At 42.3% G+C, this 10,895-nt stretch overlaps 1 protein-coding gene across 1 annotated transcript in view; it reads left to right on the top strand.

The window, feature by feature from the left end:
- Window positions 1-367: 367 nt before the first annotated feature.
- Window positions 368-10,895, top strand: part of LOC119409937 (glycoprotein endo-alpha-1,2-mannosidase-like protein) — a 14,440-nt gene continuing 3,912 nt past the window's right edge. The window contains exons 1-2 of the mRNA XM_037676842.1: window positions 368-886; window positions 2,230-2,339. Coding sequence (XP_037532770.1) covers window positions 382-886; window positions 2,230-2,339 — 615 coding nt within the window. The 5' untranslated portion in view covers window positions 368-381. The remainder of the gene's footprint in view (window positions 887-2,229; window positions 2,340-10,895) is intronic.

The following is a 10,895-nucleotide window of genomic DNA, read 5'->3' as shown; positions in this document are numbered from 1 at the left end:
CGCCTCAGATGAACCCGTGGCACGTTGTGCTTCTCATACAGCAACAGCAACACCGGACAGCATCACGGGTCCGGTCGGGCGGTCGTTCTTTCATCGGATGCTCAGGAGGATGGAGCTGCTTCTGTCTGAGACACAAACAGCTGCTGGAGTCTAAAGATCAGTAATCGATGATCGATCTGTCCTTTGGATACTTTATTATTCACTAAGTCAGCAAAATGAGAGCTAAAGGCTGCAGGAGGAAGTTAGAATTTCCACAGACAGCTGCTCCAAGTTGTTTGTTGCAACTTCACTGGAATGTGTGATTTTTTTAAAAATTAAATAGATTATAGTTTTTGAAAGTGATGCGGGAGCCTTAAAGACAGCGCTCCAGATCAGGACATCATGGCACGGCTCCGGAGGAGGGCGTGCGTCGCGCTCTTTCTTTTCACCCTCTTCATCTTCGGGACTCTGATGGGACTGAGGACCCTGAAACCCAGCGACGGCTTCTCGGATCTGGCTCCGGGCTTGGACCTGCTTCCGATCCTAGGAGGGAAGGCGGACCGCCGCTCGGTGTCCGAGCCCCCGGTCCAACTCCAAGCCCGCGCGCCTGGCAGCAACACCAAAGCGTCCATGTCAGTCTCCGGTCCGGACGGGACGGTGTTTTACGACGTGCACATCTTTTACTACACCTGGTTCGGCAGCCCGCACATGGACGGGAAGTACATCCACTGGGACCACATCCTGGTCCCGCACTGGGACCCCAAGGTCGCGTCCAGCTACCCGAGGGGGAGGCACGCGCCCCCCGAGGACATCGGCTCCAGTTTCTACCCCGAACTGAACCCGTACAGCTCCCGGGACCCGGACGTGTTGGAGTCCCACATGGAGCAGATCGGATCCTCCGCAGCAGGTACCGGCAGCCCGGATGTTGTGGAGGAAAACCATCTGGGGGGGGGGGGGGGGGGCACTGAACATTTCAGCATCGCACAGTCACAGGACAGCTGCTTAGAACCCACACACGCAAACACACAATCTTCATCCCCACATGTTGCTATCAATATCATCTATAACTGTCTGTTAGCAAAATATCTCACGAACCAGCCAACTGATTTTCATAAAACTTTCAGGAAAGTATCAATGCACGTGCCTCTACATCTGTTTAATCTTTGGAGCTAATCCCATTCAAGATGGCTGCTCCAGCCAACTGACCTTAGAGAACACAAACATGGCTAGAACTCATCGTACTACTATCGAGTGAAACCTTGGTCTGGTAGTAGCCGAGAACCATCCCTAACACACACACTATAAGCACAATGCATTGCACATTACCATTGTTCAAATCTTTAGAGTTAACCGTTGTTTGTCTGTTAGCAAAATATCTAACCAGCATGTGGGTAGATTTTAATGAAACTTGCAGAACATTATCACTAGACGTGCAGCTACAACCGATTACCTTTTGGACCCACTCAAGATGGGTCAACACAAAAATGTAGGCAATTAAGTCGGTTTTAGGCGGTGGTAGCTGAGAGTGATTTACAGCAGATACTCTGTGACATATGATGCAAAACGTTATTTACAAGGCTCGACTAAAACAGCCACAACTCTGTCGCTTCGTCACATGAGATGATCATAGTCTAAAACTATGGCATGATTGGTGGCGGGTGATGTGCACTTGTCATTAGTAGGTTTGACTGTCACCAACTATTATGTCTTTTATATAAACCTTAAAAGAGTGCATACAGTTTAAATAAATAAATAAATAAATAAAACCTCCTCCCAGGCTCCAAGCAGCAGCCGGAGTCGACTGCCTGGTGTCAGATAACAGAAGCGACGGTGGCAGCAGCCCACACACGATAGGCCCTGATGTTTGGCTCCCGCAGCTCAGTGGGTTATTGTACACCATCCGGAATGATGAGCGCCGCCATCCAGTCCTCGGAAACCTCATCGCTTTAGCAGATGGATGATGGGAGGGCTGGCTCACAACGCTCCGCTAAAAACAATCCATTTAATTAGACGCAACAGCCAAACTCTGAACCCTCTCACTGGAGGGAATGACTTATTTGCTGCCGCTCTTCTGTCGGGAAAGTAAAATGAATAGCTGTGGCAACAGGCTGCACATAAAGATACGCTGGAATCTAATAATCCACTTGCTTAATGATAAGCATGTACGTTTATTTCTGATTTCACAACAACAACACAAATCTGTCTTCATGTGGATGGCGTCCCAGGCTGATGAGTGTCCAATGTTTCCAGGGGTTCTGGTTCTGTCCTGGTACCCTCCCGGCCTGGCTGATGACAATGGGGAACCCGCTGAGGATCTGGTACCAGCTGTGCTGGATGCTGCATACAGACACAACCTGAAGGTAAAGGCCTTCAGCTCCTTCTCTATAACCATCTGTTTTACCTTGACTCCTGCTAGCAGAAGACAATATCTGACCATTTGTGATGATGATGGTTTCACACACTGTTCAACAAATTTAACCTGCTGTAAAAAAAAAAAAACAAGGCATCAGATAAAACATTAAACACATAATTAAAATTAACAAAAATATAAGATTAGACACGACTAGAAGTTTATCGTGGCTGAAGCAACGGAGAAAAAGGCATTACTAAAATTATTAAACATTGTCTTTGTTAATGCGTGGATAAATGTTAGCAAAATGTCACATGAACCAGTGGATGCTCTTTAGTGACGCTCTCAGAAAGTACCGTATTTTCCAGACTATAAGTCACTCCGGACAATAGGTCGCATCTGTCAAAAAATGCCTCGTGAAGAGGAAAAAGACAATAAATAAGTCGCTTCGGAGTTTACGTCGCATTTATTTAGAAGTGTATTTCACAAAGTGCATGAACAGACATTTAAAGTGAAATAACAATAACACGGAGAACACACCTGGGATCATGAACAGGCTTAATTAACATAACAAGCCAACGAGTCCTCTCGGCTGCAAATGATAACATTTACTCTTTGGTTCATTTCTGTATGGATGAACATTTAACGTGTCAGTCAAAAATTGCGTCATGAATCGGGGAAAATAAGTAAATACTGTATTTTCCGGCCTATAAGTTGCACCTTTTTGCAGGATTTGCATACCCTGTGACTTATTCGTCGAAGCAACGTATTTATGGATTTTTCCCCATATTTATAAACTAAATTTTGGCAGAGATACGACCGTTTACATTCATTCTGACTAAAAATATTGAACACTACCATTTTCAGCCGATAGATGGCACTCGAGTATTATGGCATGCCGTTGTGTCATGTAATAGGTAAAAGTGGCTATTAATGACACAATCGTCTTGCCACAGTAGCCACCTTCGTCCAGCTCTGGCATCATGCTTTCATTTCATTTTGCTGCGCCGCCCCAGCAAAATACAGCTAATTTGACAATTAAAGTGCATTTATTAAATAAAAGTTCAACTGAGACACAACTTTACTATAAAGTTGCGCAAACGAATAATTGTTTTAGATGCTTATCTTGTTAAATTTCAAAGAAATGCGCAGCATTCCTCCTTCCTGATTTCCTCCCTGTCTGCGTGCTCTCGGAGCACCGAGGCAGCGAATACTTTGAAATGCAGCTGATTTGACCATTAAAGCGCATTTATGAAGGAAAAGTTAGACTGAGACACACCTTTACTATAATTTTGAGCAAACAAATAATTGTTTTTAAGTGTTAGTCTTGTTAAAGTCCTCCCTTGCACGCTCCCGTGGCCGCCATTTGGCAGCCTGTCGATTTTTGGCACAACACCGGCCCACATTTCCGGGTTGTCAGCGGTGACGCGTAATAGGTGCGACTATATGGCGAAGTGACTTATGTATGGATTTTTCCAAATTATTAGACATTTTTGGGCAGTTGCGACATATAGGCTGGAAAATACGGTAAGTCGCTTCGGTCTATTAAGTCGCAGGACTGGCCAAACTATGAAAACAGGTGCAACTTATAGTCCAGAACATACGGTAATGATCGGATGTGCACGTCCAACTCAATGTTTTTAGAGTCAACCCTAATCAAGATGGCCGCCATAGCCCATCGGCCTTAGCAAACACAAATACGGCTACATCTCAACGACGTGCTGCAAAAATAAAACTCAGTCTGATAATATTTGTTTTTTGCTGATGCATTAGTAAACAGTTTACCACAATTAAGAATTTTAAAAAGTAGCAATAGGACTTCTGTTTGGTTTTATTGAGAGATGGTCCCAAAACAAAAGTCTCAGTTTCTTCTGGATGTTGGATGAAAATCAAAGTTTTTAAATGAACACGAGTCCACAGGGTGCTCCTCATACTGTACGAGACAAAGTAGTCAGAGCCACGCGTGAGCTCCAACCTGCAGAGCACCAACGATGATTTTAAGGTTTAAAGACTCCCGGCAGTCCCGGTAAAAGCAGGCTTGGGTCACTTGCAGGGTGGCCAGTGGAGCGGCTGACGGGGTCCAGGGTTTATGTAACACCAGAACTTTTGACCAGCTGTCAGAGCGCAGAGTCGGTGATGTTTGAGTGGCGTCAGAGACGATGAGCTTCAGCCTGAAGGGATGTGATGAAGCAGTAACTTCACTGAACCGTTCGGATCAGATCAACGAAATCAGACGATACTTCGATGTATACAGACGAGTTTTCAAACTTCAAACTCTGATTTTTCCTGTTTCTTTATGCAGTATTTCCCCCACCAAGGCTGAGCTGCGGCAGTTTAAAGGCTTAATGCCTTTCAGAAATTAAACTGATCCTAAAAAGATTTTATTTTGATGTTAGATTATCTATAAGTGTGGAAACAGGACAAATGAGAGAAATCCCCATTTATTTTTTAAATCAGCAAAGTTTAGTTCAAAAGAGATTTAAGAGGTTTTCTTTTACTTTAAAGAATAGGGAGATGTTTGCGTCAGTTTGTATAAAAGCTACTTGAAGGAAGTTGTTTCCTTTTTCTAAAACTGACACGAGAGAGAAACAAGCTTTTAAGGAACTCTCGTGCCGAAGCACTTCTCCATGAATAATTCACCAGCTGCATTTCCAGATGTTTAAGTAAAGGAGGACAGAGAACCAGGGGGGTTCTTCAAACTTTTATGAGTTTCTGATATTAATCGACCAGTTAACTAAAACTACATGCGCTGTTTAAAAGTTCTTAATTATGCAAACAATGCATTAACTTATTCATCTCCATTAAGCTCCATTATAAGAAGACTTGATGGTTTCCTGCATTAACCACAGTTTTAAACTGAAAGATTAGCCGTTTGAAATGGCCAAATTCAGATTTAGAAAAAGTTTATGAAAACTGACAGCACGAAAATGAAAGATTTGTGAAGATATTTACCGTGTTTTTCGGATTAAAAGGCGCACTTATAAAGCCTTATAATCCGGTGCGCCTTATGTATTAATTCTGGTTGTGTTTACTGACCTCGAATAGATTTAATGTGGTACACGTTGCTCAAAAATTTGTCAAAATGTACTTGTTTCGCTTAATGCGCCTTATAATCCGCTGCGCTTTATAGTCCAAAAATACGTTATGTTATACATGTATTTTATGGAAATAATCAAATAAAAGTAATTGTAGAGGCGAGTTCTTTCTAATCCAAAGGCTATGAGTCATTTTATTGGGTTATAAAGAAGCAACTTGAAGTTTATACAAGGTGATTTACTACATTTACAGTAGCACAGTCTATTACGTGCCAGTTTGTGTCCTAATGTAGACATGAGGTTAATTCTCCTGCAGAAATATTATAAATTGTCTCCGTCCTCCAATAAACAATAAGGAGCAGGTTTGTGAGGCTCCACTGTCACATTTCAGATTCAATTGATTGTTTTTTGGTTCTGGGAAGAAATTAATTATAATTTCTCTTTGGATGAATCAAAGATATCAGGAATTCTGTTTAAATGACGTGTTTTATTTTCTAGCCAACCTGATGTTTTCATTTAAAAAAAAAAAAGTGGGAATCTCATTGAACGCGTTTCTTTTTTAGTCCAGTGTCACGTCATCATCATGAACCTCTCTCAGAACGTTCTTCTGCAACTGAGTAAATTTTGGAGTCAACTTGATTCAAGATGGCTGCCACAGCCAATCAACCTTAGAAACAAAATAATGCCTAAATCTATGTCCATTGTTACAACCACTGAACAAAAATTAGGCGTAGTAGTAGCTAAATGTCAACCCCAGTACTTTTTCATGCTTCTTCTTCTCATTTTGTTTCTGACTAAAACAAGTACATTTATGTTTTAACTGCTTTTTTTGTTTTTTAGTCCTACATCCTGTCATGATGAGAAGCTCAAATCATTTTACCATTCTGAGTGACCTGAGCGATGTGTTAGTTCAAGAATCTTTATTATCCCCAAGGGGCAATTAGTTTCACAGTCAGTAGTCACACAAACCATCCGTAGTAGACAAGACATTAAAGTAACAGTACAGAAGTCATCAGTGTTCGTTGAGAAGCCTGATCACTACAGGGATGAATGAGTTGTTCAGTCTGTTCGTTCTACATCTGGGCTGCAGATACCTGCGTCCAGAAGGAAGCAACCTGAACTCACCAGGGAGTGGATGATCAGGATCTGCCAGAATCAGCATGGCTTTATTCACTGAGCTCACCTTATGTAGGTCATCGAAGTTCTGTAGGGCCATACCAGCAGTTTTACTGCACATCCTGACAGAGAGGTTGTTCCTGTTTTTGCATGTCGAAAGTCCAAACCAACAGATGAAGGTGAAAGTTAAAAGAGATTCAAGTAAAAAAAAAAAAAGAATAAAACATTCTCATAAAAGTAGAATTATCATTAAAACCAGAGCTTCCGATAAAAATACATTCTGTTGTGGGCCTTCATACAAAGTGAGTTCACATGTGAATCAAAGGTCAGTTTGTCATCAAGAACAGTTCCCAGATATTTATACGGATGCACCACCTCGACAACCTCACCATTAATGACCACAGGAGTGACAGCTGAACAGTCTTATGACCATCTCCTTTGTCTTGGAAACATTTAATTAAAAAAAGGAAGACCATTCAGTGAAGTCCCCGACCACAGGCCCGGGGTCTGGGTCGTCACTACTGACAAGGGACAGGATTACAGAATCATCAGCAAACTTTAAGATGTGACGCTGTGGAAACTGGCAAACGTATTAATTACAGATGTGCATCCAATGATTACAGTGAGAGCATCAACAAAATCTGTTCATTAGTTCATGCAATATTTTGCTAACAAATATGGTTGACGCCAAAGTTTTAGCCAAAGTTGGATTGTGTGTTGGAGATTACTCTCAGCTACTACCACGGGAATTTGAGTCTAATCTCTGTAAAGTTGTCCGAGTTATACCCACCTCTGCTAAGATTTAAACTATATTTTTTATAGATTCAACAAGGCCTCTTGTAGGACTGTAGGATTTATAAAAAAAAATGTATTTCAAAAATTCCTTTGCGCCAAACATCTTTGCTCTGCACAGCTAAAAACAAACCCACCTCACCAATCTTTGGATGATACCTTCACACACACACACACACAAAAAGTCAATGTAGTTTTTCCTTATGCAAGGCGAGCAGCAGCTCCCACACAGTCGGCGTTTTGTGTCGAGCTGATCACACGGAGCGGTGCTGCTGCTCGACCTCAGCTCGCATGGAGCTGAAATAGTCCTTCTGCCCAGGGGAGTGTGGGGGTGGTTCGGAGGGGACAGGCTGGGGAGGGGAGCGGGGAGGGCATTGGAAGCTGGATGCAGGAGGAAATGAGCATCGTGGGTCCCATGACTCAGAAATCTGCACCCTAAAGGGCTGCAAAAGTTCTGACGCGTAAGTAGGCTGTGGCACGGGGGCCCCGGGGGGGGGGGGGGGGGCACGATGGCATCAGCCATACTTTTTGTTGGTTTGTTTGTTTCCAGATGACAACATTTAGCAAACCGTCTGTCCACAGGCTGTAACAGAAGAAGGAAAGTGCATCCCTCCCTGCAAAGAAGCGTCCCAATCTTAGCTGGAATTGATGGAATTATTGTGAAGCCGTGGCCCTTTGTGGTTGTCGGCTCACATTCCTCCCTTTTGTGCTTTCTGCATGACACGGCATTAAATTCCCCTCTGCTCAGCACAAATCATGCTGCAGTTGTTCAGGGGGCGCGCTGTCAGTGTTTATGAAGTATCAAACTGCTCACACTCATTTAATTCAAATTCACCACCGAGTGCGAGGCCAGCGATTGGGGGAAAACGAGTTTTCTGACGAGTCTCTAGTGGAGAGAGACCATAACAGTGTTTCCACTGCAGGTGATAATCCTGGAGCTTTATGCATCTCAAAACATTTCAGACCACTTTACTGGGCTGAGACTTTACTCACAGCTGATTTATGACTTCATAAACACTGACTCTCTGCTTGACGTCAGACTATTAATTGTGTTGCACATAAAACGTTCGGTGTCCTTGTTGGGAACTCGAGCGGTCCCGTTTGTGTTGCCACCCTCCTGGCTCATGCTAACTCATTCCAGTTAGCAGCTCCAAGCCTTTTCCTATCATCGCATTAGTTTTTCAGGTCCTTCACAGTTAAAGTCATCATTGTTTCCAACAAACAATGTGGTGAAGAGGAAGCAGAGCTGCAAGGCGAAGCTCTGTTTACCGGTCGGGCTACGTTCCTACCCTCACCTATGGTCATGAACTTTGGGTGGTGACTGAAAGAACGAGATCACGGCTACAAGGAGTTTCCTCTGCAGCCTAGCTGGACTCAGAGGTAGGGTGAGAAGTTCAGTTATCTGGGAGAGATTTGGAGGAGAGCTGCTGCTCCTCCACATCGAGGGGAGCCAGTTGAGGTGGTTCAAGCATCTGGTAAGGGCGCCTCCCTGGGGAGGTTTTCTGGGCATGTCTGACAGGGAGGAGACCCCAGAAGACCCAGGACATGATGGAGAGACTTTGTTCTTTGGCTGACCTTGGAATGCTTTGGAATCCTCCCAGAGTAGCTGGAATAGGTGGAAAGAGATGTCTGGGCCTGCATGCATGCATTTACATCCATCCATCCATCCATCCATCCATCCATCCATCCATCCATCCATCCATCTATCCATCCATCCATTATCTTTACCCGTTTATTCCATTTTGGGTCACGGGGGTCGCTGGTGCCCATGTCCAGCAAACACTGTGCGAGGGGCGGGGTACACCCTGGACGGGTCGCAAGTCCATCACAGGGACACATAGAGACAAACGAGACAAACAACCATTCACTCTCTCACTCACACCTAGGGACAATTTAGAGTTACCAATCAGCCTAACATGCATGTTTTTGGACTGTGGGAGGAAACCGGAGCACCCGGAGAAAACCCACGCATGCACAGAGAGAACATGCAAACTCTACCCAGAAAGGCCCCTGGACCGGGGTTTGAACCAAGGACCTGCTCGCTGAGAGGCAGCAGCTCTACCAGTTGCACCACCGTGCTGCCATGCATTTACATATTTATTTAAATATCCATTTAAGGATGATGGATGGATGCCGTCATAAATAAAGGCTTAGCATTTACCGGTAGACTAAAAGCTTTTAATATTGTGAAATGTTGGAGTTGTAGCCATTTTGGCCAAACCTTGAAAACAATGTTGTGCTTGTACGTGTTGTGAACGACAAACCGAGTTAGAACCATTGTTTGTGTTGGCTTAGTGTCAGTTAGCTGTGGCAACCATTTTGAATTAGTTTCCAAACCATAATAAGATATAGATGTACAACTAATTACTTTTTTTTCTCAAGGTTTTATTAAAATATGTCCAGTGATTTATAGGATAGATTGCTAACAGACAAACTGGGTTGACACAAACAGTTAATGCAAAAGTTTTAAGCAAAAATTTTGCACAGTATGTTGCACTTGAAGTATGTGTTGTGAATGAGACTCAGCTACTAACACACCAAATTTTAGCTCAATATCTTTAAAAATGACCGAATTATAGCATTTTGAGGTTTTCTAAGAGCAGTCAGCTGGGGCAGCCATCTTAAATCAAGTTGACTCAAAAAAAAAAAAAAAATCAGTTTTAAATTTAAATATTGGAATTACTTTCTGCAAGTTTCAGTAAAATTCATTTAGCATTTCTTGAGATATTTTGCTAACAGACACACAGACACAGGCAAAAACATTGCCTGCCTATGCCTTTTAGTAGCAGGCGATAAAAAACAACATAGGCATGCTCAAAGAATAGGAAGCTAAAATATCCCAGAGTGTGGATTATATAGTTATCTTTTTTAAACAAAAAGCTAAGCTTGACACAAGTATCTTTTTTCATGTCATCCATTTAGTTGCTGTTTAAAAAATGTCTCTTTCCTTTACATTGTTCTCTGAAGGCAAAGTGGTGCTTCTCTTTGAATTATGCATAATCAAAGTCACCCAAGTCTCTAAACACCATCCTAAAATATTCATCTTAAGTACCTTTTGTGTACATGTCACTTCAAGTCTCTTGTAAATTCACCCCCATAAATTATAAATACTTCCTACAGAAATATAAGATGAGCGACACAATGGCTCTCAGAAGGGGGTCTCCACTCAGGGTAAGGAAAAAAAAAACACTAATAAAATGTTGAAGACTTTGCCACAGAAATAAAACTGTAATAACATTATTATTTTTTTACGTTTGTGAGTAGATATATTTTGTGCCGTTTTTTCCAAAGTGAAAAAACAAAAACAATTAAGAAGCTATAATATTACACAGAGGTGAAGAAAGCAAATGCCTGTTGATAATCGTTAATAATAGTTTAGACTTATTTGAAGGCACTAGTGTGGAGTGTTTATGAGTAGTAAGTATCTTACCTGCAGCAGACGGCAATAAGACTAATCTCAGTTGGAGGGGTGGGGAGGATTTTCATGTAAAAAATTACGATAACATCTGGGAGCATGACTCATTTAAGAACTAATTTAATAGCTTCTTAAACAAACAAAAGAGAAAAAAACAACAAAAAAATATTTCCAACTATTTAATGCTTATATAAAGCAAAATTAGTTT

The sequence above is a fragment of the Nematolebias whitei genome, chromosome 5 (genome assembly GCF_014905685.2).
Source record: "Nematolebias whitei isolate Nwh7 chromosome 5, NemWhi1, whole genome shotgun sequence".
NCBI classification, from domain to species: Eukaryota; Metazoa; Chordata; class Actinopteri; order Cyprinodontiformes; family Rivulidae; genus Nematolebias; species Nematolebias whitei.
The sequence above is the reverse complement of the archived record's forward strand: the minus strand, read 5'-3'. Positions and strand labels throughout refer to the sequence as shown.